The following is a 25,144-nucleotide window of genomic DNA, read 5'->3' as shown; positions in this document are numbered from 1 at the left end:
CCTTTAATTTGATAAATTCTAATTTGATAATTAGTTAAAAACATTCAAAGTTAAATTATAGAGGATATGTAAAATGAAATATTAACTATTTGAAAAATGAAATATTAACTTGATATTTTTACTACTGAATTAAAAAAAAAGGAAGATTTAGTAGATTCATTACCTAACAAAATAAAGTAGGTTAATATATTAAATAGTAAAATAATATAATTTAATAATTTATTAAATAAAAATATGCTAGATTATATTTTGACTCTACATATATTCTGATTTATTTATTTATATTTCATTTATAATTAATAAAAAAAATTTAAGAATCCTACCAAAAAAAATTAACATTTTTTAAGAAAAAAATAATCTGATAAAAACAACTTTAAAAAAATTTATTAATTAATTAAAACAAATAAAATAAGAAAATTTTAAAGTTAAGTTATTATATTATAAAAGTAAAATGAAATATTAACTATTTTGGTAGGAATGAAATATTAACTGTTTGGCAAAATGAAATATTTATAGAGATTTGTTTGCTGAATTTAACCCCCAAAAAAAAAAAAAAAAGAAGTTACAATTCGGACGAGCAAGGGTTAACTCTTATCTCAGATTAAAACAAGCCCTGCGCCGCTTACTCTCGCAGATTCCTCCCGAAGCAACCTTTGTTAACTCTCTACGCCAATCTTAGCGCTTAGACATTCCTTTGTGAGTTTTCTTCGATCCCTTTTCGAATTCTTTTGGTCTATCTCATAAGTAAATCGTGTTTTGGAAGATTTGAGTATATAGAGATTGGTAAACCTAGCTGTTCCTTTTCTCTTTTGAAGCCTTGTTCTATATTTATTTGGGTATTTTTTTTAGCGGGAATCGAAAATTTATTCTGAATCTCGTTATGGTTTCGTTGACGTTGCGATTATCGCTCTGATTTAGAAACCCTAATTTCGGACTTGCCTATGCTCATCGTTGTTACAGATTATTTTGATTCTAATATATTTATTTGGTTTGTGAGTGCTTATTATCATTGTATGTTTTCGTTTCTATCTCAGTTGCAATCATGGCTGATGAAAACAATGAGATAAGGGAAGAGCAAGAAGTAAGTTTTTTTTTTTTTTTTGTGTGTAAACTAGGTTCCTCTGTTTCTTCATGATTGAATGGTTTTTATGTTTTGGTTCATCCTACAGCAGCTCGCACCCTTTGATCCATCCAAGAAGAAAAAGAAGAAGAAGGTTGTGATTCAGGAACCTATTGAGGACTTAGCAGAGTCGTCACAGATAGAGAAATCTGATTCATTGCCTGGTATGATGAAGATTCAATGTGATGTGAAATGTTTTAATTTTCAATGGTTTTTTTTTGTTATTTTGTCTAATTCCTTGTTTTTGTAGTTAATGATGGTCTTGAGAGTTCATTCACTGGGATGAAGAAAAAGAAGAAGAAGCCAGTGAGTAATGTTTTACGTTTTGTGCCTAGTATGTTTTTTATGTCATTAAACTTGTGTTTTGATGGTTATGTTCCTCACATTGTTTTTTTTTTTATAATTAGGCTGAATCAAGTGCATTGAACAATGAAAGTGTTGATGCTGGAGAAGATTTGGATGGTATTTTTAATTTCCTTCTTTTTTCTCTTGGCATGATTTTTATCCTGTTGAATCTTACTGAGAATATATTGCAGAGCTTGCTAATGACGAGGAAGAGGGGGAAGAAGGAATAGTTCTAAAGCAACGTTACCCCTGGGAGGGCAGTGAGAGGGATTACATATATGACGAGGTGATTATATTATTGATGGTTTCTTTTGTTTTAAACCGAATTGATTTACAACATTTTTTGGCTGTGAAAAATATTAATCTTCTTTTGTCCTTGAGTCATTGTATCCATTTCAAAAATCTCTCGCTCCCTGGTTTTTGCTGACGGGAGTTATATCTACAGCTTCTTGGTAGAGTCTTTAACATTCTCCGTGAAAATAATCCGGAGCTTGCTGGAGATAGGCGTCGTACAGTTATGAGGCCTCCTCAAGTTCTTCGTGAGGGGACAAAGAAGACTGTCTTTGTCAACTTCATGGACCTTTGCAAGACGTATGAGCAAACCCTTTATCTTCCTCTTCAAACTTTTTCGTTTAACCATAAGTGATATTAGCTAATAATTTTGATGACTGTATGACATGTTTTATCTGCATTTAAAAAATCAGGATGCATCGTCAACCAGATCATGTTATGCAATACTTGCTTGCTGAGTTGGGTACTAGTGGTTCGCTTGATGGGCAGCAAAGGTTGGTTGTTAAGGGAAGGTTTGCACCTAAGAACTTTGAAGGAATTTTGCGGCGATATATCAGTAAGTATCTTTCTTTTTAGTCTCAAAATTTGAGTTGCCATAAAAGAATATCAATTTGGAGTTCTTAACCGCTTGGTTATTATTTCAGCTGACTACGTCATTTGCCTTGGTTGCAAGAGCCCAGACACAATTCTCTCGAAGGAGAACCGTCTCTTCTTTCTGAGATGTGAAAAGGTATAACTTAATCTTTTTAGTCCTTATCTTGATATGCATTCCTTTGATTCTGTTTTACTATCTGCGCAACTACATAGTAACATGTTTTCTTGCCTACATCATCTTTATCTTTATGTCATATAATGGAGAGAAAATTTTAAGAGAAGCTTATATATGTTATATTGTCTTAAGATACTTGGGCTGGTAATAATCGAACCAAATTGTTTTATGCTTTTTTGTCTTGTAATTGATACGGCTTGAACCTCTCTTGGATAAACTCATCAGGAATATACTTTTCTTAGTTAATTTAGAGTGTCGTGCGAGGATGTTGATTTAGTTAATTTAGAATGAGTTGATTATTTTTTGGTATGCCCAATCTTCTGTGTTTCAATTTGCTAATGTGATTAACGACTGGGCTACATGGTTTTGCAGTGTGGATCTCAACGATCTGTGGCTCCGATCAAAACAGGGTTTGTTGCTCGTGTTAGTCGCAGGAAGACTTGAGAAATTAGAAGGTGAAGTGAGCTTGTTATGGAGTCGGAGCTATGCTTCTCTTCTACTGCTTCTGTATGAATTTATGGGTTGAAATACTTGTCTTGTTTTTTTTTTGAAGTTGTTTGGGAATATGATCAAGAATCACCAGATTATGACTTGACTTTAAAAAATGGGATAGGATCAAAACCTTTTACTCTGTCAGGTTCATGTGGTCAACTTGAAGGTCGATTTAGTAAATCCATGGACTTCTTTTTTGTGGCAATGCTCTTGTTCATGCAAAGCTGTTCCATCTTCATGTTAAGTAATGATAGTGAGGTTCAACATTCTTAGTTAAAAATTAATAGACTAATGAGGCTTTGTGTTTACTCAAATTAAAGCGTGCAAGGTTCAGAAAGAGTTCCAATAGGGTTACAGTCATCCTATAAAAATCAAATACTAGTGAATACGGTTTCGCAACTTTTTTTTTTGTCGACGTTCGGTTCGGATTTTAATAAAACATTATTTAACTTTTCTTTTAAGAAAACAAGGTTTTGATCCCAAAAAAAAAAAAATTGTTTAAATTCGAATTCGTTTTTTCACATAAAAATTATATGTAAACCATATTTTAAAATGGTGTGAAAATTATATTTAATCCATATTTTAAAATGGTTTAGCTTTTGGATTAATTATTGTAATTTTATATTTAATATCGGATAAGTTAGAAACCAAATTTTTTGGTCTCGAACCGAACCAAACCAAACAATCGTTAATTACCGATTGTTCTTTTGGTCTTGAACCGAACGAAACCGAACTGAACTAGATTAAGCAAAATCGACCGTCGACAAAAAAAAAGCAAAACCGACCGACTTCGTCCTTTCCTCCTGATCAAGAAAACTCGTCTCCTAGAAAAATCCCAGAAGACAAGAAATTGTTCTTCATTTCCATCATTCTTACAAAATCCCCAATTCTTTCGAAACCCCTGAGAATTCTCCTTAACTCTTAGAAAATAAAATTTTTAAATGGATACATCGTCTTCTCCGTCTCCTTCCGAGGAAAGCTTGAAGCTTGAGCTGGATGATCTGCAGAAACAGCTTAACAAAAAGCTTAGATTCGAAGCATCTGTTTCTTCTATTCATAATCTTCTCCGTGATCACTACTCTTCTTCCTCTCCTTCTCTCCGCAAACAGGTTGGTTTCATTCTTAGATTCTCGGACCAATAGATTCAAAATTTCTCGGAATTTTTAGGGTTTATGCCAGCCTTGACGTTTACTCATTGCTTATTTTTTATGTTGGGCTTTACTTTTGAGGATTGAATTAGAAATCAAACATCTTTCCTTTTTTGTTTTCTATTTCAATTGTGGAGAAAGTTCATGTTCATGTCAAAGATCTTTCATTTAATCTGATCTGTGTTTCTGTGACATGATTTGTGTTTGATGGCCATTGCAGTTCTATATAGTTGTATCTCGTGTCGCTACGGTTCTTAAGACAAGATATACAGCTACTGGATTTTGGGTTGCTGGGCTGAGTCTTTTCGAAGAGGCTGAGCGACTTGTGTCTGATGCTGCTGAGAAGAAACATTTGAAATCTTGCATTGTTCAAGCTAAGGAACAGTTAAGCGAAGTAGATAATCAGCCGACAGAGAGCTCACAAGGTTTGTGAAACATTTAGTTTGGCTTTTTATGGTTTTAACTGAAAAGTATCTGGGATGATTTTTATTTCTCTTGTGAATTTTTTTCAGGCTATCTTTTTGAGGGACATTTAACGGTTGATCGTGAGCCGCCACAGCCTCAGTGGCTAGTGCAGCAGAATCTCATGTCTGCTTTCGCTTCGATTGTTGCTGGTGAATCCTCTAATGGTCCTGCTGAAAACACTCTTGGGGAAACTGCCAACTTGATGCAAGAACTCATCAACGGTCTTGACATGATCATTCCAGAGGTATTGCCTTCTCTTTTCTTCCTTGTTAGTGTTCGATTATGTACGATCACACATAGCTGATATAACAAGCTTCTTCACCTAAAGATGAGATGAAAGCAATTTTTTATCATCATCATTTTACCCATATGTTGTTTTTTGCATATTGAGTTTCTCCACTTGGTTCCAATATGACTGGCTATTTGTCTCATTCATCTGTGTCAAGAGTATTTAACCTCAACCTCTAATATTGTATTGGTAGGTCTTTTTCGTAGTCTCATGATTGAAAAGTGGTATATATATGATGTGTTCTATGCAGATACTAGAAGATGGTGGACCACCAAGAGCTCCACCGGCAAGTAAAGAAGTTGTCGAGAAACTCCCAGTCATCATTTTCAGCGAGGAATTGCTTAAAAAGTTCGGAGCAGAGGCAGAATGTTGCATCTGCAAGGAGAATCTGGTAATTGGCGACAAAATGCAGGAGTTGCCATGCAAGCACACATTTCACCCTCCTTGCCTAAAGCCTTGGCTGGTAACATAAATAAAACCATTCTTTTAGACTTACGATTAAGGAAGAACAAAAAGCTTATGATCATGTTGTTTTGTGGCAGGACGAGCATAACTCTTGCCCTATATGCCGCCATGAATTACCAACAGACGATCAGAAATACGAAAACTGGAAAGAGAGGGAGAAAGAGGCCGAAGAAGAGAGGAAAGGCGCAGAGAATGCTGTCCGCGGAGGTGAATATATGTACGTTTAAATTTTAATCAGTTGTGACACACTCCCATTGTTTTAACTCAAACATCTCGCATTTGTTGTTGCGTCATTCACAATTTTTAATCCCATTTTACATATAGATTCGATTTGTTTTGTGCTTATAACAACAACACAGACTTCTTTACTTTACACACAAATTGTATCTTGAAGAGATACCAAGTTCAATAACATAACATCAAAGAGTCATTAGTTAGATAGACTCTAGGACTCTGGTACTAAAACTACAATAGTTTCTTCAGTAGACTTGTAAAATGACAAACATATCTGACCACTCCAGACAAGGAAACAATCTTCGGTTTGTCTAGCAAACCTATACAAACACTACCATACAACACATTACACACAGCAGCGTACATGATAGATTATCATATTAACCATATTGACATAACGTTCTACTTAGTTTACTCAAAAGCTTATTGTAGCCTTGAGGTTTGATCTTCTGCTAAGCAGTCGGAAATTCCTCCTTGATAGAAACATTTCCTGTTGAGACATCTGTCTTTTTGATGTCAGAAGTAGGGTAAGGGTTTTTGTTGACCAATCTGCAGATTAACAAAAAAGTGAATGATGCTGTTAGATGCATTATCAAGGTTAAATAAACATTACGATTAATCTGTCTTTACAAGTCTCTCTCAGGCACAGCAACAAGCTCTTTATCAGTAATCAATCAAAAACTGAATAAAATAGATCAGATTTGAATTTCTAGTGAGATGGAGAAGGATGGAGTGTAGTTTTCAAGGATGCATACCTGTCCCTTCTTTTCTCAAGGAATCGTTGAAGCGAATGCCTCCTTGCAATAGGTAGATCTGAATCGGCAAACACAATTGTAAGAAACTAATGAGAGTTCATTTTCAATGTTTGAAGATAACTATGACCAGTTGAATCGAATACTTACCAGCCGCGGATCTGCAAAACGAGATTGGCTGAATAGGAAATGGCTGTGCAGCTGGTGAAGCGACATTAGATGTGCTTGAGAAAGAAGGAGCTCTGTTCAGTGCTGGCGATTGGACAGGACTGATGCTTGTAGAACTCTTAGTCTCCATTGCTTTGGCAGCAATACGGAGGATTTCTTGAACCTATAAGCATAGATCACAGTGAGAACAGGAATTCAGAAGCTTTTCAGACAACAAAGCTCTAATGGACCAACCTTTTCTGCTGGAAGTCCATCAAGCACAGTAACACTCCCACCAAAGAAAATAGTAAGTTGACTTGGAAGAACCGTTAGCTCAGAGGTTTGGATCTCCGTGGACCTTCAATAGCAGATGATCTATTAAACTTGTGACCCACTATAAAGATGGACTATTGATGCAAGATTAAGAACAATGAAATAGCTAAGAACATGAAAACTTATGTATATGCATAAAAGGACTTTGAAGATTGATAAGAAACCAATTGTTCCAGCCAAAGAACAAATTGATTCCTTTGAGAAATATATGACTTTCCCTAAATAGAAACTAAAGTCCCCTCTTTTTCAAATATGCATCCGAAAGTAACCAGATCGAAATGCTGATCTTCCATATCAGAAACAAGATGCAATTTCAAGAACTAAACCTCAAATCTAACGGAGAAACATATAAAAACATGTGAAATCAACAGCAACTTAAAACACAGCTCGTACCTAACTTTGTTAATCGATTTCTCAACAGATCCGGTACCGGCGATCTCAGCTGCGCCGCCGTCACCGTCGGCAACACCACATCCACCTTCTACGGAAGCGCGTGGCTCGTCTTTCACCTTATTCATGACTTGTCTCTCAAAAGTTGTAGATCTGTCTTTTTGCCGAATGCTTTTGTTTCGCTTCGTCTCCACATCGTTCAGACCGGGAACCTCCGAGATTTATCCTCCGTATAAGCTCCTGTAATTTGACACGTGGCGATTGATATTGATTTTTTTTTGGTTGACTTTGGTAGTGCTAAGACAATAAAAGACAACAAGAGGGTAATTTAGCAACGTGCGCGAATACGATACGGTGTCGTTTCTCCCGGACATGCTTTCTCATTCTGTTATCCGGAACTCCAAACGTGTCTAATTATAAGTGGATGAGAGATTGAATCTTCTTCCTCTTGGACCTTGATTCATTGGGCTCGTAAACTACTGTTGGGCTTAGTCGTCTTAAAATGATTTCTAATATACCCAACGGATTACATTTATAAATATTTACTTCCAATATAAACTTTAACCTTTTTACCGGGAGGGCAGAAGAAATCTGGGAAATGTGAGGGTAGTTTGGTCTTTTGAATTTTGATTTAGGGTTCCGAAAGATCTGGGTTTTGGCTCTCTCCCTCATTATCTACTCTCTTCTTAAAAGCTCACACAATATTTCGAGATCCTCTCGGCTTGTTCGTTCTTCGTAAACGATCCCATCTATTGTTTCTCACTGTTCACAGATTCTACTTGCGAGGAGATCTCCGATACTGAAGAAGCCTCCTTCTTCTTCTTCCGCTCTTTCCGATGCCGGTAATGATTCTCCGTCGTCTCTTTCATTTGTTTTGCTTTCCCAGTGCTCTTTATTAACTTAGCTATTTCGTGTTTAGATCGATAAGATCTTCAAAGATGATGCTAGTGAAGAGAAGGGAGAACGTGCGAGGATGGTGAGTCTTTTAATCGATTAGGATTTAGGGTTTTTCAGATTCACTCTTGTACTGTTTTAAATCTTTTTTTGTTGTTGCTCTTTTAGGCATCATTTGTTGGTGCAATGGCTATCAGTGATCTGGTTAAGTCTACTTTAGGGCCAAAGGGCATGGTAACTTCCGATCTCTGAATATTTCGAAAGCTCCAAACTTTCAATTTGATTCTATTGATTGTTGTTGAATCTTATATTATTATTGTTTAGGATAAAATCTTACAATCTACTGGTAGAGGTCATGCTGTCACTGTTACTAACGATGGTGCTACTATTCTCAAGTCACTTCACATAGACAACCCTGCAGCTAAAGTTCTTGTTGGTATGTATGCAATCTCCTGCAAATTCTGTATTTTTTTGTGTGAGTCTTTCTTACTGTTTTTGTATCTGGTTTGATGTTCAGACATCTCGAAAGTTCAAGATGATGAGGTTGGTGATGGGACTACTTCTGTTGTTGTCTTGGCTGGTGAGCTTCTGAGGGAAGCAGAAAAGCTTGTTGCTTCTAAGATTCACCCTATGACGATCATAGCAGGTAAGCTTCTGGCAACGTTGTGTCAGCTTCTTCCATTATGACAATGATTTCTAATTTTTAAATTTGCTGATTTCTTAGGTTACAGAATGGCTTCGGAATGTGCTCGCAATGCTTTACTTAAAAGAGTAATTGATAACAAGGACAATGCAGGTAATCATATATAGAGATGGCTCAACCTTGTTATGCAGACAGATTAAAGTATTGTATTCGCTTGTTTGTGTGTTTACTTCGATGTTGGGTTCAAGCGGTGCTTTCTTTTACAGTCCACTACGAAATCACACTGTTGTTTACAGTATTGTGTTTTGTGTCAATGCAGAGAAGTTTAGGTCAGACTTGTTGAAGATTGCTATGACTACCCTATGCTCCAAAATTCTCTCACAGGACAAGGAACATTTTGCAGAAATGGCCGTAGATGCTGTTTTCAGGCTAAAGGTTCCATCTCTGCCTCTTTTGAAACTCAGTCAGCAGTGTGTTCCTTCACTCTCTTTCTGTGCTATTTATGTGTTGTTTCCATGAAAGAAGAGCTTTTCTTTGAGGATTGTGATGAGATAGGCTGGTCGCATTTCACTATTAATTTCTTTCCCATGTTTTCGTTTTGGAGTGTTATATGATTTTTCCCTGACATTCTGGTCTTGTTGCTTAAATAGGGAAGCACAAACTTGGAAGCTATTCAGATCATCAAAAAACCTGGAGGGGCCCTGAGGGATTCCTTTTTGGATGAAGGGTAGGACAACACTTTTTGCTTCTCTGTTTAAATTCAGTTCTGTGAGCTATTCATTTTTTTTTTGGTATTCATCTGTCATGGTAACTCTGTTGTGTTTAAGTTTCTCTTCTTCTTCATAGCTTATGCACCTTCATTTCGTTAATAGTCTTAATTTGGAATGGTGATAGGCATGAGGTCATCTTGTTTTGTTGCGTTCCTTCTTCTGTCGATTCAGTAATTTTGTCTTATGACACCACAACTTAATTCTATGCCTATAGGTTTATTCTTGACAAGAAGATTGGAATTGGGCAGCCGAAGCGCATAGAGAATGCAAAGATCTTAGTTGCAAATACCGCTATGGATACCGATAAAGTGAAGATCTATGGTGCACGTGTCCGTGTGGATTCCATGACCAAGGTTGCTGAGATTGAAGGGGCTGAGAAGGAAAAGATGAAAGACAAGGTGAAGAAAATCATAGCCCACGGAATCAACTGCTTTGTTAATAGGCAGTTGATCTACAATTTCCCCGAGGAACTCTTTGCAGATGCTGGTATTCTTGCAATTGAGCATGCTGACTTTGAGGGAATAGAGCGGCTTGGTTTGGTTACTGGTGGCGAAATTGCTTCGACCTTTGACAACCCAGAGTCTGTTAAGCTTGGTCATTGCAAGCTCATTGAAGAAATCATGATTGGTGAAGACAAGTTGATCCATTTCTCTGGTTGTGAAATGGGCCAGGCTTGTTCAATTGTCCTCAGGGGGGCCAGGTATCCATTTTTCACTCCCATTACTTAAAAGGCTGTGTGTAAACTTTATCCTGTTTCTAATTCACAGTGCAATTTTTGTGTGGTATCTATCTTTGTTCTTGCAGTCACCATGTTCTAGATGAGGCTGAAAGATCACTCCATGATGCCTTATGTGTACTCTCCCAAACAGTGAATGATACTAGAGTATTGCTTGGAGGTGGATGGCCAGAGATGGTGATGGCAAAGGAAGTAGATGAGCTTGCAAGGAAAACTGCTGGCAAAAAATCTCATGCCATTGAAGCTTTCTCACGTGCTCTAGTTGCTATACCGACAACAATTGCTGACAACGCTGGTTTAGACAGTGCAGAATTAGTTGCTCAGCTTCGTGCAGAGCACCATACTGAAGGGTGTAACGCCGGAATCGATGTCATCTCTGGATCTGTAAGTAAACTTTAGAAACATTAGGATTCGCCATGGAATGTGCAATGCTAGACTTGAATTGAGATGATGATGTTTGATTCTTTACAGGTAGGAGATATGGAAGAGAGAGGAATCTATGAAGCATTCAAAGTGAAGCAAGCGGTTCTGCTTTCAGCAACAGAAGCATCTGAGATGATACTGCGAGTGGATGAAATCATTACATGTGCTCCTAGGAGGAGAGAAGACAGGATGTGAAAAACCAAACACATGAACGTGGTGGGAGCCTAGAGTTTTTCATGATTGTGTTTTTGATTTGGATCAGAATACAACCTTTTAAAATGTTTAATGTTTTGCTCCTTTAAACTCAAATCTTTTTGTTTTGTTTCCTTTTAATATTGTTTTGATTTCGAATTTAGACGTTTGAAAAAAAATGTTAGCTCCAAAGTTTTTAGTTTGTTTTGGTTGTGTCTTCTGTTTCTACCTGCATCCCATTTTCACTGATATGTTAGCGAAATATGTTTTAGCAGGATATAATATGGGTATGTGTATTTTTCCTAACGCATAAATGTTAATCAGTGAAAATTCGATTTGTGGAAAAGAACCACTAAATACAAAATCTTAAGTTATTTGGATACCAAAGAAAACTTGAATGATCCCATCTATAAAAAAAATCGTAGGCCATTTTATATATATATATATAATTATCTATATCTATAAGATATATCTGTTGTCACCTACAATGTTGAGGTGGTTTTGCGTTGTAAAGGTTTGGTCAACCGATCAAACCACATTATAAAGCAGAGCAGATCAAAACATGGGTCCTTGCAATCGCAAGCTTTAATTATAGCGACCATTATCAATTGTCTTACCAGAAAAAGTATGTTTGTTTTTTGATTTTGTTGTTTTATAGATGATTTGGTTTGAATTCGTGGTTCCATATCTTTCAGTTTCTTTTACCAAACAGTGAAAAGTAACACAAAAAAAGTGCACCAATGACCAATTTATCAAGAAATTACAGTAAATGGAAATGCATAAACTATACATTTTAATAAAACAATAATATCGAGCCGACATGAATTCATAGTCTAGTGACAAGGTTTGTTAGATTGGTCGACATGTCATATATCCTAGGTTCGAGTTTCAATATTTTATCACAACTCTGTTATTTAAGAATCTTTATCTTTACTATATATATAGTTCTAAGTTCCTGGAAGAACTTTCGTTTGAGTTGAGATCAAGACAGAGCAATGCATATTCTTTAACGAAGAAAGCTCTTTGATACCTTGTTTTCTATTGTTTTCATATTCTTCTGATAACTACAATTTTGGTTAAGGCTGATTAGCCAACGCCTAATAATGACTAGGATACAAAATAAATCAGTGGATTTTATGAATATACTATATTCATTTACCCAAACAGATAAATTTGCGTTATCTTATCATATACTCGATTCATTTTCATATTCATTAAAATAGATTCTGAAATTCGAGTCGAGTATGAGTCATATTAAATCGAGAAACCACGCTGAAAATGGACAACCAAAGCAAAGACCAATGGGATTTGATCTACTCTACGTGGGATATTTGTAAATTAATCCATATCATTCATTAGACAAAAGGTATAACATAAGCGTAAGTATTAAATATAATTAACATCTTGCCCGGTCAATAATCACGTAAGGTTGATAGAAAACTGTCCCTGCGTATGGGTCAAAAGCCAGAAATGACGCCATATACAATCAAGTTATCATGATTATATTTTAAAACTTTAAGCATATAAATTAGTAAATATTACAGTAACTTATCTCTCTTTATGGTCATCAAATGGTCATCTCCCATTAGAAAACAAGATAACAAAATATAAAATAATGTTTCTCTTTAGGGGTGCTTTGGTAAAGAAAAAGGCGAAAACTAAAGTTGTGACACGAACGGCACAAAATGCTTAGGCAAACGTCATTTACTTGATTCTTATCGCCATTCATATTCTTTAACTTTTACGAAATTGCAATTTTCACACGTCGGTCTATTAACTTTTACGGCACAAAACTGTAAGAATCTTTTGTTTTAAACTTTCACAAAATGACCCTATATTTTATCTTATGTCCCATATTTGGACCGGAATCTTTTGAGTATCTCCAAATTTCAAAATTATTTGAATGATTCGTCTAAACTAATCAAGTAAAGCAGCAATTATGTGCCTCATCGACTAATAAAAATCATATACTATTGTTTACCCATTACATTAATAATTAAAGCGAATATTCCCTATTTTAAAAAACTAACATAGTTTTGTAAGTCATGAAGAGCAAAGAAAGTGTACAACATCACAATTGAAAACTTGACACCTATTTTTGTAAAATATATAATAAAAAAACTCCAAGCAACTTGCATAATAAAATAATTAAACCCAAAATAAACATACTTTAAAGTTTAAATTAAACTACAAAATGAAAATAGAAAAAAAATTAAAGGCACCACTAATAAAGTTGAAGCAAAGCCAAGCATCATCATTCATCATCAGCAAGCAGCTTTATTCCTTCCTCTATTAAAAACGAATCTCATTCTCCATTTTCTTCTCCCCTTCTCTCTTCTCTCTCTCTCTCTCTCCCACACACACACACACTTGAGCAAAATCATCACAACAATGAGCTTCTTCATCGAACATTCTGGTCTCATAGTCACTCAACTTCTCTACAAAATGGCTGTTCTCATCACCATCTTGAGATGGATTCTCGCATGGATCTTACGCTACCGATCCAGATCCAGATCCACCTCATCTTCCTCCTCCCCTTCCGTTTCTCCTTCGATTTCGTCACAGACAATCAAGGAAAGCCTCTCCGTGACAACGTTCCGTGACGCGGCGGAGAGATCTCCGGCGATGATCAACGATACCTGCGCGGTGTGTCTTGGAGATCTGGAAGATGGAGATGAGGTAAGAGAGCTCAGGAACTGTAGCCATATGTTTCACCGTGAGTGTATTGACCGGTGGTTGGATTATGAATGTTGCGGTGGTGATGATAATAACGAAGCTGAGGAGGATAACCACCGGACGTGTCCTCTTTGTAGAACTCCGCTACTTGCTGCTAATACGACGTCGTGTGGAGATTGGCCGGCGAAGAACGAACCTAGCTGGGCCGTTGAACGGCTTCTCTACCTCTTCGGAGATGATCTTCACCTCTGATTGATTATTGGAATTTTATTTAATTTTCAATTTTTATTTAGTTGGATCAATAGAAATTACGTAGTGAGAGTGGTTAATTTTGTAAATTGGGGGATTTAATGGGTTAGATTAGGAAGTATAATAATTATATCAATTAATTAAAACCATCAGATTTCTTGTGTATCGTCAGCAAATGTTACATTCATAATCATACCTATGGGGTAATCAATCTTTCTCATACAAAAAAATCTTTCTCATACGAATCTCTGATCAGATATTATTCCTAAATCCTAATGATAATCAAACAACAAATAAATTACGTTTCCTGCAGACACCACTAGTTGCAACATCCCCATAATATCATGAACCATCAACCTACTTACTACTACAAGTGAAATTATGACCCTCTTACGTACTGCCGCATGTCTATCTCTCTATTGGCACTATATGTTGGTTGGTTGTTGCGCCTACCTCGAAGGCTCGAACCAAGCCTCACTCTCCTTGGAGGCAATTTTAGGCCATCATATAAACAACAAAGATTTCTTAGCCATCCTTGCCACCAAATAGAATAGTCGTCTACTCATATTAAATTTTTACCCCTTATGCTTGAGAAAACATACATTAGCAAGGAACAAGGAGATGAGAGGGTCGAAGCACAGTCGTTTTTGATGAGTACGTCGACTGTGGGGTCCACTCTTTTTTTCTCCTTTTCTAGAGAAATAGAAAAAAGAGGATTTTATTTAGGGGTTTCGTTTCATAGAGGAGAGGAGAGATATTTGTTCGTTTCAATGGCAGCGATACAGATTCTCGATCAGGTCGATGATTCCGCCGATTCACTGATTGAATCGATGCGTGGAGTTCAAAATACGATGGCTCTACTTCACTCCACGGTGGGTGACTTACTCAATTCCATGGCCGAGACATTAAAATCCATGGCGGAGATGAAATCAGCTCTTCTTCTTCAACCACCAACGGAACCATCATCATCATCATCACAAGTTACGGTGAATCATCATCATCATGAAGACCTCCCTGCACCTCCAAAGCAACAATTAACAACCGTGGTGGATAACTCAATCGATGGGAAAGACAAGTCTCGCGTCATTCATCTGAAGAAGGTCCAGGTCGAGATGCCAGTATTCGAAGGTCTCAATGTAAACTCATGGATTCTCAGAGCAGAACGATACTTCGGGTTCGGTAGTTTCACAGAGACGGAGAAGATTCGATTAGCTTATATGAGTGTCCAAGGACCTGCTTTGAGTTGGTTTAACCTTTGCGAGAATCGTAACCCTTTTGTTGATTGGCATGATTTCAAATCTCGTTTGTTACAGAGATTTGGTGATTTCAGATCTGTTATGGAACGGTTCCTCTCTCTCAAACAGGTTGATTCTGTTATTGTATATCTTGGTGAATTTGAAGAACTCTCGTCGCAGTGTTTGGATGTCCCTGACTCTCTTCTGGAAGCTGTTTTCGTTAAAGGGCTTAAGGATGAGATTCAGGAAATGCTTCGTGTGTTTCCACCAAAGGGGTTAAGGGATATCATCATGATGGCTCGTAGATTGGAGAATAGTGCTTTTTGCCGTGTGATCAAGAATTCACAACTTACGGATTCTGAGTTTGAAGATTTGTCTCCCCGGAGAAACAAACTCAACTGTTAGATTCTTTACCCTTTTTGGTTCTTGATAGGTAAGCTCTGTTAGATTCTTGCTCATTTCTAGCTATCTTCTAGGCTCTAGCATTGAGTATCATGTCAGAGGAAACAGTTTCTATTTCTGTGTTGGTTTGTTGTTTGAAGATGGTTTCATGGAATCATGCAATTGCAACCTATAAATGGAGTTTTTTTATCTATCTTAATGGCCCCGCACCAATCATTACTTTCTTCTTTCAAGATTGTTACTCTTTGGTACATTTTGTGGTATATGGGTTGCATTGGAAATGTTATGACATCTCTTTACTCATGATATGCACAATTTGAGAAATCTTAAGGTGGGGACTTGCGATCATATGATAATTTGGGTCATAAGATTCCATCGGATTAATAAAAAAGGTTGTAAACTTTCTTCTAATATTCTCTAAGAAAGAAACTGCAAAGGTTGTCTTCATCTCACACACTCCATCCCTTTCTTCTTCCCTCTCCCTCTTATTATTAGCATCAATGATTACTCATTATGTGTAAATGAAAATAAAATGTTTGTTTTTGGTGCAAATACACAAGAGATGCTGAATAGTAGAATTCCCTTTCTTGGATGGTTTAAAATTCAGGGTTTACCTCCAATGGAATCAAGTTCCTTTTTTAAATTACTAACACAAATACCTTTCCTTTACCCTCTTTCTTCCATATACTCATCTTCCCCATCTCCTACATCTATATCTCTGTCAATATTTGCCTATATTACACACACACATAAAACACAAATTCTCATTAGACCCCACATTCTGAATCAATCTTCCAACCCAAATCTCACTTTTACAGAGAGATGGGTCGTCATGATACATACCAAAAGCTCATTTTCTTTTGCCTATCTATATTGTTACTTCACAACATATCGAAGAATGTGGAGGGCTTGGCATGTAACTGGGGTACACAAGCCAGCCATCCACTACCACCAAACATAGTGGTGAAACTCCTTAGGGACAATGGGTTCAACAAAGTTAAGCTATTTGAAGCTGACCCTGGTGCACTCAGAGCTCTTGGTAAATCCGGTATTCAAGTCATGGTCGGTATTCCCAACAATCTCTTGGAAACTATGGCTTCCACTGTTACCAACGCAGAGCTCTGGGTTCAACAAAACGTCTCTCAGTATATCTCTAGATATGGAACTGACATAAGGTAAATTTCACTGCACTTCAATTGGCCAATATCTTAAAAACACATGCTTAAGTTTCTAAAGCTTGGATTTTAAAGTTAAACCCTAAAAATAAAACCATGCTTCAAAAGCTTGGAATTTTAAGCTAAAAACATGCTTGAAGTTTCTAAAGATTGGATTTTTAATCGGTGATCAGATATGTAGCTGTGGGGAATGAGCCGTTCTTGAAGACTTACAAAGACAGATTCGTCCGTGCAACATATCCGGCGCTGCAGAACGTTCAAGCAGCTCTGGTGAAAGCTGGTCTTGGCCGGCAAGTCAAAGTGACTGTTCCTCTTAATGCCGACGTCTATGAATCCGGCGATGGTCTTCCTTCTTCTGGCGACTTCCGATCAGACATCAAAACCTTAATGGTCTCCATCGTTAGATTCCTTGCTAATTCTGTCTCACCCATTACCTTCAACATCTACCCTTTCCTCTCTCTTAACGCCGATCCAAATTTCCCGCGCGAATACGCTTTCTTCCCTAAAGGAGGAGGCGGCGGCGGAGCTAAGCCCGTCGTCGACGGATCAATCTCTTACACGAACGTTTTCGACGCAAATTTCGACACTTTAGTCTCGGCGCTTGAGAAAAACGGATTTGATCCGAACAAAATTGAAATCATCGTCGGAGAAGTCGGGTGGCCAACCGACGGCGATCAAAATGCGAATCCGGCGATGGCTCAGAGATTCAATCAAGGATTATTGAATCGTATCCTTCAAGGACAAGGAACGCCTCGTCGGAGAACGGCGCCGGAAGTTTTCTTATTCTCATTAGTAGACGAAGATGCCAAGAGCATTGATCCCGGAAAATTCGAACGACATTGGGGAATATTCTCTTATGACGGCACCGTTAAGTATCCTCTGAGTCTCGGTAACGGCCGTCCGTTGGTTCCGGCTAAAGGTGTTCGTTACTTGGCACGTGAGTGGTGCGTGCTCTCCACTCAAGCTGCGGGGAACGGTGCGTGGCAGGCGCCTGCTACGTACGCGTGTCAAAACGCCGACTGTACCTCGCTCGGGCCGGGTTCCTCTTGCGCTGCCTTAGACCCGACCGCGAACGCTTCTTACGCCTTCAACATGTATTTTCAAAAAATGGATCATCGTCGTGGCTCATGCGATTTTAACAATCTTGGGGTTCTTACTAAGATTGATCCGTCGAGTGGCTCGTGTAGGTTTCCTATCGAAATCGACACGAGCAGGCAGCAGATGTTGAAGCCGCCACCGAGGAATTCCGGTGCATCCGAAGCAAATTGTAGGTTGGCGGCAGCGGTGGCGATGGTAATCGGTTTGGTGTTCTCTAATTGATCCTTGGGGATGTTTTTTCTTTCTTTCATAGAAATGTAAATACAACGGTCCATAGTTGGATAACTGGACATATAATTATTCTTTCTTAGAACTTGTTTTCCTTTTTTCACTTGCTATGTAAATTATGATAGGTTAGTAATGATGATCTGATTCGTAATAGATGAAATGAAAACGGGTAACAACGTGTAGGTGATTAGAGTCCATAATCTGCCATGTCTTTGAACGTCAAAGGGTTTGAGACTTTTGTGGCAAACCTTATCAAGTGTAGAAGCTTTTAAAAATAGTTGGGCAACCAAAAGACAAGAGAACTATACCAAATTTCAGATAAGGAACTATAGTGTGGTGGTCCATCGTATTAGCAGTTGTTATGTCACTCTGCCGTATGATAAAATAATTTGACTTATTTTTGCAGAGTTGTTGTAGTAAACTAATGTTACATTATCTTCTTACCAATTAGAACTGATTGTTTTTTTTTGTCTCCACCTGGTTTGTTTACCCACACAGAAAGTAGCTAAGGCTTTAATATGTTGTCCAAGTTAACTAATAGAGTTATGTTACCGTATTAAATGTTCTGTTTTGGCATTAGTGGATATATAGTTTAAGTGATTGGATTTTGATAACTAAAATGTTGGGTATGATCGAGCGAGTATTTGAGATACAGTATATATAGTTCGGATCAAGTTGTCCAACAAATAAATATGATTGATCCCAAATAAAAAGGAGAAAAAAAAAAAAAAAAGTGAGTGTTAATGATCCCATCGAAGCCACTCAAGTCTCAATCTACTCTATGAAAAAAATGGTAGACCGCTAAACCAACTCACCAAACACTCACCTCATCAGCTCAAAGTAACTTCTTCATCCCCTCCTCTCTATAAATCAATGATAATCTCTAGTTTGGATATTATCAACTTTCCCACATAAAGTAACCAAGAATATAAACAGAGGATAACCAACTTTTTGTTTTAAAGAAATGGGTATTATAGATATGGTTTTTTTTTGGGTGTTATTGGTCAATGCCCTTCTCATTGTTAATGCCTCTTCAAGAAATTTGCCATTTGCTTACCAAAATGAACTTCAAAGGCATTGTAGCTCCACAAAGTACACTTCACTTTGTGTCCAAAACTTACGAGAGTTTCGACATGGATCTCTTGACGGTCTCGACTTTGTGTCAGTTCTTGTTAACAAGACTATCTCTGACTCCAATCTGCTAATTCCTCCTCTCTCCTCTTCGATGGGTTCCTCCGAACTAGTTTCTCTGGAAGATTCCACTTATACTTTGCCTTCACCTTCGGTCTCAGGTACACAACATAATTCTCATCATCTATATATTTTGATAAATTTTCTCTCTTGTAACATTTGTTTATATTGCTTTACCATTTTTATCTCTGCCTTTCATTTTAGTTACTACTTTCACTCAAAAACATTTTAGATATGGTACGTATAAAAATTTCTGTATGCCCGAAAATATTATCTACTTGGTTACTAGAATAAAAAAGCACTCATAAAGTAGTTGAAGTATTTCTCTTTTATGTACCAAGATACCTAAGAATTTTGACAAAACACACAAGCTAAGTACAAATTCTCGGTACATTATAATATCCACAACTACTAATTTGTTTTTAACTAAAACCATACGTGAAAAGAAAAGAAGCTAATTGGCATCAATAACGTTACAGATTCTTGTGAACGGCTCATGAAAATGTCCACAAGACGACTTAGGCAAGCCATGGAAGCTCTCAATGGCTCATCGAGAAAGCGTCACACCAAACACGACGTCCAAACATGGCTCTCCGCCGCCATTACTTTCCAACAAGCTTGCAAAGACTCCATCCTTGACTACCGTGAAACCTCCCCCTCCGCTGCCATCAGCCACATAAAACAAAAGATGGATCACCTCTCTCGGCTCGTCAGCAACTCCTTGGCCCTTGTCGACACAATCATGCAGAATCCAAAGCCAAAGACAAAGTCAACTGGTCTTCCCCGATGGGTCACTGCCGGAGAAAGGAGACTTCTGGCAGGTAGAGCAAGAGCACACGTGGTAGTCGCCAAAGACGGATCCGGAGATTACCGGACCGTGATGGAGGCTGTCACGGCTGCCCACGCAAATGGCAGGTTCATAATTTACGTGAAAAGAGGGGTTTACAAAGAGAAAGTAAGAATCCATAAACATGAGATTACTTTGATCGGAGAAGGCAAAGACGAGACGGTGATTGTTGGCGATGATAGTGCCACCGGAGGAACTTCTGTCCCGGACACCGCTACAATGAGTCAGTACATACACTCATTCATTCATATACGTAAAATGTTGGGTTTATAACAAAAATTGATTGTTTGATAATTAGTATGCAATTCTTGCAGCGGTTACGGGTGACGGATTCATCGCACGAGATATCGGAATCAAGAACACTGCAGGACCTGGAGGACATCAAGCCATAGCATTAAGTATCACATCAGACCAATCAGTGTTATACCGATGTAGCATCTCTGGTTATCAAGACACACTTTACGCAGCTGCCTTGCGTCAGTTCTATAGAGAATGTGATATATATGGAACAATAGATTTCATATTTGGAAACGCAGCTGCGGTTTTTCAAAGCTGCAACATATTCTTGCGTCGCCCTCATGGTGTCAAGGCCTATAATGTTATTCTCGCTAACGGGAGGACGGACCAACTTCAGAATACCGGATTTGCACTTCATAGTTGTAGGATCCGGACGGATTCAGATCTTTCGCCGGTGAAACATATGTATAGCTCTTACTTAGGACGGCCCTGGAGAAAGTATTCGAGGTCTATAGTGATGGAATCGTATATTGACGACGCGATAGCGGAAGAAGGATGGGCCGGGTGGTTAGACTCCGGAGACGAAGTACTAAAGACATTGTACTTTGGAGAGTTTAAGAATTATGGTCCTAAAGCTAGGGTTTCCAAGAGAGTGACGTGGGAAGGGTTTCACTTGATTGGGTTTGAAGACGCAAGTTATTTTAGCGTTGGTAAATTTCTTAATGGAGTTTCTTGGTTGCCCTCTACGGGAATTAGTTTCACTTCTGGGATTTAGTGAAAAAAAGTAAAGAAAAGAAAAGGAGAAGACGTCACTAATGGTTTTAAGTATAAGATTAAGATTAAGATACAATACAGAGATTAGAATCGAATGTAAATTCAGTGTGATATGGTCATGACTATATATGAAATTAAATGTAAGACTTTTTTTTTCCTTTTTCTTTTGGTCAAACAAAGAAAAGATTTTATATCAAGATTCTATAAAAGCGAACATGTTCATGCCTCAGAGCATGATTATAGGTAGTCTCTTAAAAATATTTCTTAGCAATATTTAAGTAATTTATTTGTAAAAGTGGTTGTTAAGAGATAATATTTTTGAGTTAATATTTTTGTGTGATTAATGGTAAGCTCTTAACATGTGGTTCTTAGAAAAAAAAAATATTAATATAAAAATAAAATTTATAATTATAGAAAATTTAATAATTGTTGCAAATTAAAAAAATTAAAACATACATAAGATACAATTTATAACATAAATGTTTTAAACTTAAAGATTTTATGTATCTTTAATGGTACAAATTTGTTTCAAGAAAACAAATGTGATCATGGTGAAAGTCAGAATCCGGTGTGATGATTTTTAATAATCGTCAAATGTATTATAAAGAATTATGTTTTAAGTTTTAATTTTGTAGGTAAAAAGCTAGTGATTTTAGAGAAAATGAGAGGGCAAAAATAGGGAAAATGTTTCTTTTGTCGTGATCTTATAACTCAAGCATGAAGTAACCTTAAATTCTATTAAATGATTTACGATGAAGAGAATGGTTATGGTTGGTTGGTTACATGAACTTGAAGGAAAGAACAAACTATAAAGAGAGAGCTTTTTATTGGAATGGAGACAAAGCTGATATATAAGTTACAACATATCATAAACATTCAAAAACACATTTCTGTGTCCGAACCATTACACGGAGACAGTGGCACGAAGTGGCTCAAGGGCTTTCCTGATCTTCTCAACTGCGGCTTGTAGAACGTCGAGAGATGTGGCATAAGATATTCGGATACAACTATCATCTCCAAAAGCATCACCAGGAACCATTGCAACCATTTAAACAAACAGAGCCAAACATATGAACTTGTAAAAAAAAAAAAAACAGTCCAAATCTTTCTTAAGTCTAAGTTCAAGAGCTGTTTTGTGTTTCTTGAGGGTAAAGAAGAACATTTTGTAGACGAAGTTTACCTGAAACTTGTCAAGAAAGTATAATGCAAGAGACGACGAATCATTGATCAAACCAAAACCTTCAGCTTTTGATCCATAGTAAGCACTGAAGCACCCTACAAGTAAACAATGCCAACAATCAAGAAAAAGACAAGAAGAAACTAGCCAGTCATAACCATCTCTGCAACTGTTTCTCCTCCAGCTTTGCCTAACCCAAGTGCAGCAACACCTACCATGAGACTCAGAACCAAAGATCAAACCAAAACCACCATCATATGACTCCACAAAGAATGTTTCACAAGAATGTCTTCTTAACACAGAAATTGACAAATAACAATGGAATAAAAACCGAAGATCCGTTTCACCTCCAATATGTATAGGCATGAAGCTGTAGCAAAACAAACAAAAGTATGGCCAAGGCATAGTAAGTGCTTGCCAAGTGACTACCGTTGTAAATTGAATCATGTGCAACAAACTAAATGTCAAGCCCACACAGATTCAAAACAAAGATAAAATCTTGTAATATAGAAAACATAAGGAATAAACTTATAATTACCCCATTCTCATCAATGAGAAAATGAGAACTCCTTGAACCAAAGAAACCATAGAATTCTCCTGCAGAAAAAAAAAGAACATCTCATTCATTGAACAATGGCTTATTAAGAACTTACTCATAAACATGCTTCTAGCTAAATTCAAGAAAGATATCATCATTAAGTGAAACTCTGTTACTAGGAAGGGCCTGGAAGGACAAAACACACTTTGCAACAACATCTTTGTCAACCTTCAGAAATTGAACATTACTAAATCAAAATTCAGGGGAAAAAACAGAGATAGAGATTAGAGAGAGAGAGAGAGACGTACACGATCTATTGCGCCGAGAAAGTGAAGACCCGAGATAATGATGTGAGCGAGGGTAAGACGATTGATCTCCTGAGATTGGTAATGGTACGGAAGTAACTCGTACATCATCTCCAAATACATCAAGTGTCGATCTTTTTCGAAATTCGCTGACGGCGGTGGCCGCAGAAATGATTGCACCGGCGACGAATAATCTTCTTCGTCTTCATATCGCCAATTTCGCAACCCCACCTCGCCGAATACAACAACCGAAGACGCCGTCGACAACCGGAGACGATAGAGATGATGGGCTAACGGAAGAACGACGGCCGGAGTGGAGGAATCTCCGATGTGAGTTGATTTCCAGAAATCATCGCCATTTCTTTGTTTTTGCGAAATGAGAAAGAGAAAGAGAGAGAAAGAGAAGGAAAACAAAAACACGGTCTCATTTTTTACGCCACGTAGACGTCTCTTAACTTTAATTTTGTTCCTTAACTATAAGGAACGTTTGCTAGTATAAATCACCCTTTTCCATTTAATTTAATTCATTATTTTGGCTAAGATTGGGCTAAGAAACGCCCTATAATCAATGCCTCAATGCCTCAATGCCTCAATGCCTCAATGCCTCAATGCCTCAATGGTCTGCATATCCATAGGTCACTGATTTGAACCCGGTTAGGCTCTACTTTTTTTATTTTCCATTCTTTTGACAATTTACCAATAGGTTTTTTCATAAGAGTTTTAAGTTATATATTCCACTAGCATTTATCAACTAATCTTATATTCCAAGATTCTAGCTAGCAATTTTTCATAGTTGACAAATCTTTGTATTTATAATATGTTAGCAAATGAAAATGATTTCTTTAAATTTCATGCACATCTGAAATTTATGGTATTTAACTTTATTAATATATTTTATAGATTAATATAATATATATATATAATATTTGATTGAATTATTATGAATTTTTAATACGTTCAAAAAATTATAAAATAATTGTGTTTGGTTTTATCATAAAAATTTAAAATTTTGTAAATTTGGATTGTTGATAAATTAACAATATTGTTTCATCTTATGTTAAATTTTTTTTTTTGGTAGGGTTCATCTTATGTTAAATTAGTAGAAGATTATTAAAATTCTTTTTATGGATTTTTATCTATTACATCTGTTCTATAGGAAAATTTAATTTTACAAAGGTATTTTTTGAAGTAATTATTTTTGGTAAATTTAGGATTCTTATGTGTTTGGAATTTAGTATTAAAATAATCAAAATAAAAGTGTTTTGTTAGAAGGATATTATAATTAAAAAATGAAAATAGGTTTACAAGGAAAAAAAATGAAAAAAGATGAGAATAATTATGAGCTTGACAAATAAGCATCAAATACTCTCTTTTAATATATATAGAGAATTTGACTTGACTATGTTAGGATTTACAAAAATTAATAAAATGGAGTAATTAATTTAAAAATTTGTAATTATAAAAGCAATATGGGTCCATAGCTCAGTGGTTGAGCAATTGACTGCAGATCAATAGGTCACCGGTTCGAACCCGGTTGGGCCCTATGTTTTTTTTCAGTTTACCAATAATTTTTTTTATAACAGATTTAGTTAAATATTCTCTTAGCATTAAGCGTCTACTAGTCGACTAATCTTATATTTCATCTCGCAATTTTTCATCTTTAATAAGAATAAGTTGACAAATTTTTCGTATTAATAATATTTTAGCAACTGAAAATGAATATTAATCATGGTTTAATTTTTTTGTAAAAATTTATAGGGTTACTAAAATAAGTAAATAATGGACTTGACTATATTAGGATTTACAACAATTAATGAAACAAATAATTTAAAACATTGAACTTATAAAAGCAATATGGGTCCATAGCTCAGTGGTAGAGCAATTGACTGCAGATCAATAGGTCACCGGTTCGAACCCGGTTGGGCCCTATCTTTTATCCATTTCTTTTATATAAAAGCTTACATTAGATAATTAATTAGCATTTAGCTTTTAGTTGTCAACTTATTTTCCATTTCAAATTCCAGGCTTCCAACTATAAATTTATTCTTACATGAAGAAGAAAGTATGGAAAAAAAATTATTGTATTTTTACTATTTTCTAATATGAAAATGAAA

General features: G+C 36.6%; 9 protein-coding genes and 2 non-coding genes across 15 annotated transcripts; 9 read left to right on the top strand and 2 right to left on the bottom strand.

Annotated features, from left to right (window-relative positions):
* The first annotated feature begins 556 nt into the window (after positions 1-556).
* Positions 557-3,222, top strand: LOC9310090 (eukaryotic translation initiation factor 2 subunit beta). 5 transcript variants are annotated; one of them, XM_021023210.1, is made up of 10 exons: positions 557-696; positions 1,035-1,081; positions 1,173-1,284; positions 1,371-1,426; positions 1,528-1,582; positions 1,657-1,751; positions 1,911-2,056; positions 2,170-2,312; positions 2,401-2,486; positions 2,898-3,222. In XM_021023210.1, the coding sequence occupies exons 2-10, from the start codon at positions 1,043-1,045 to the stop codon at positions 2,967-2,969; spliced, it is 804 nt and encodes a 267-aa protein (XP_020878869.1). In that variant the 5' UTR covers positions 557-696; positions 1,035-1,042; the 3' UTR covers positions 2,970-3,222. The 5 variants fall into 5 exon arrangements, with proteins under 5 accessions (XP_020878869.1, XP_020878870.1, XP_020878866.1 ...); XM_021023211.1 differs by having other exon boundaries at positions 1,016-1,081; XM_021023207.1 differs by having other exon boundaries at positions 558-696; positions 1,170-1,284.
* Positions 3,223-3,769: 547 nt separating this feature from the next.
* On the top strand, positions 3,770-5,724 carry LOC9308030 (E3 ubiquitin-protein ligase AIP2). The gene is made up of 5 exons (XM_021020656.1): positions 3,770-4,126; positions 4,386-4,590; positions 4,678-4,874; positions 5,170-5,382; positions 5,462-5,724. The coding sequence occupies exons 1-5, from the start codon at positions 3,959-3,961 to the stop codon at positions 5,609-5,611; spliced, it is 933 nt and encodes a 310-aa protein (XP_020876315.1). The 5' UTR covers positions 3,770-3,958; the 3' UTR covers positions 5,612-5,724.
* Positions 5,725-5,753: 29 nt separating this feature from the next.
* LOC9310089 (protein TIFY 3B) lies at positions 5,754-7,483 on the bottom strand. Its single transcript, XM_002871914.2, has 5 exons — positions 7,244-7,483; positions 6,773-6,875; positions 6,521-6,701; positions 6,374-6,431; positions 5,754-6,167 (listed from the first exon to the last, which is right to left on the bottom strand). The coding sequence occupies exons 1-5, from the start codon at positions 7,366-7,368 to the stop codon at positions 6,071-6,073; spliced, it is 564 nt and encodes a 187-aa protein (XP_002871960.1). The 5' UTR covers positions 7,369-7,483; the 3' UTR covers positions 5,754-6,070.
* A 414-nt stretch (positions 7,484-7,897) lies between these two features.
* On the top strand, positions 7,898-11,204 carry LOC9310088 (T-complex protein 1 subunit beta). Its single transcript, XM_002873975.2, has 11 exons — positions 7,898-8,082; positions 8,160-8,216; positions 8,303-8,368; positions 8,459-8,570; positions 8,652-8,780; positions 8,859-8,930; positions 9,097-9,212; positions 9,428-9,504; positions 9,762-10,247; positions 10,352-10,667; positions 10,755-11,204. Exons 1-11 carry the CDS (start codon positions 8,077-8,079, stop codon positions 10,899-10,901), a joined length of 1,584 nt encoding a protein of 527 aa, XP_002874021.1. The 5' UTR covers positions 7,898-8,076; the 3' UTR covers positions 10,902-11,204.
* A 1,890-nt stretch (positions 11,205-13,094) lies between these two features.
* Positions 13,095-14,016, top strand: LOC9310087 (E3 ubiquitin-protein ligase ATL4). Its single transcript, XM_002873974.2, has one exon. It carries the CDS (start codon positions 13,290-13,292, stop codon positions 13,824-13,826), a length of 537 nt encoding a protein of 178 aa, XP_002874020.1. The 5' UTR covers positions 13,095-13,289; the 3' UTR covers positions 13,827-14,016.
* A 525-nt stretch (positions 14,017-14,541) lies between these two features.
* Positions 14,542-15,653, top strand: LOC110227643. The gene has a single exon (XM_021022569.1). The coding sequence runs from the start codon at positions 14,594-14,596 to the stop codon at positions 15,461-15,463; it is 870 nt and encodes a 289-aa protein (XP_020878228.1). The 5' UTR covers positions 14,542-14,593; the 3' UTR covers positions 15,464-15,653.
* Positions 15,654-15,775: 122 nt separating this feature from the next.
* LOC9310086 (glucan endo-1,3-beta-glucosidase 5) lies at positions 15,776-18,114 on the top strand. Its single transcript, XM_002873973.2, has 2 exons — positions 15,776-16,635; positions 16,809-18,114. Exons 1-2 carry the CDS (start codon positions 16,283-16,285, stop codon positions 17,953-17,955), a joined length of 1,500 nt encoding a protein of 499 aa, XP_002874019.1. The 5' UTR covers positions 15,776-16,282; the 3' UTR covers positions 17,956-18,114.
* Positions 18,115-18,179: 65 nt separating this feature from the next.
* On the top strand, positions 18,180-21,169 carry LOC9308029 (probable pectinesterase/pectinesterase inhibitor 54). The gene is made up of 3 exons (XM_021022568.1): positions 18,180-19,253; positions 19,632-20,222; positions 20,314-21,169. Exons 1-3 carry the CDS (start codon positions 18,926-18,928, stop codon positions 21,009-21,011), a joined length of 1,617 nt encoding a protein of 538 aa, XP_020878227.1. The 5' UTR covers positions 18,180-18,925; the 3' UTR covers positions 21,012-21,169.
* Positions 21,170-21,717: 548 nt separating this feature from the next.
* LOC9308028 lies at positions 21,718-23,444 on the bottom strand. The gene is made up of 4 exons (XM_002871913.2): positions 23,034-23,444; positions 22,726-22,784; positions 22,191-22,557; positions 21,718-22,055 (listed from the first exon to the last, which is right to left on the bottom strand). Exons 1-4 carry the CDS (start codon positions 23,151-23,153, stop codon positions 21,915-21,917), a joined length of 687 nt encoding a protein of 228 aa, XP_002871959.2. The 5' UTR covers positions 23,154-23,444; the 3' UTR covers positions 21,718-21,914.
* Positions 23,445-24,501: 1,057 nt separating this feature from the next.
* Positions 24,502-24,573, top strand: TRNAC-GCA. Its single transcript has one exon. It is a non-coding gene; the product is annotated as a tRNA-Cys (tRNA).
* A 313-nt stretch (positions 24,574-24,886) lies between these two features.
* TRNAC-GCA lies at positions 24,887-24,958 on the top strand. Its single transcript has one exon. It is a non-coding gene; the product is annotated as a tRNA-Cys (tRNA).
* The last annotated feature ends 186 nt before the right edge of the window (positions 24,959-25,144 follow it).

This window comes from Arabidopsis lyrata, assembly GCF_000004255.2.
Source record: "Arabidopsis lyrata subsp. lyrata unplaced genomic scaffold ARALYscaffold_6, whole genome shotgun sequence".
NCBI lineage: Eukaryota > Viridiplantae > Streptophyta > Magnoliopsida > Brassicales > Brassicaceae > Arabidopsis > Arabidopsis lyrata.
This window is presented reverse-complemented; position numbering and strand designations above follow the sequence as displayed.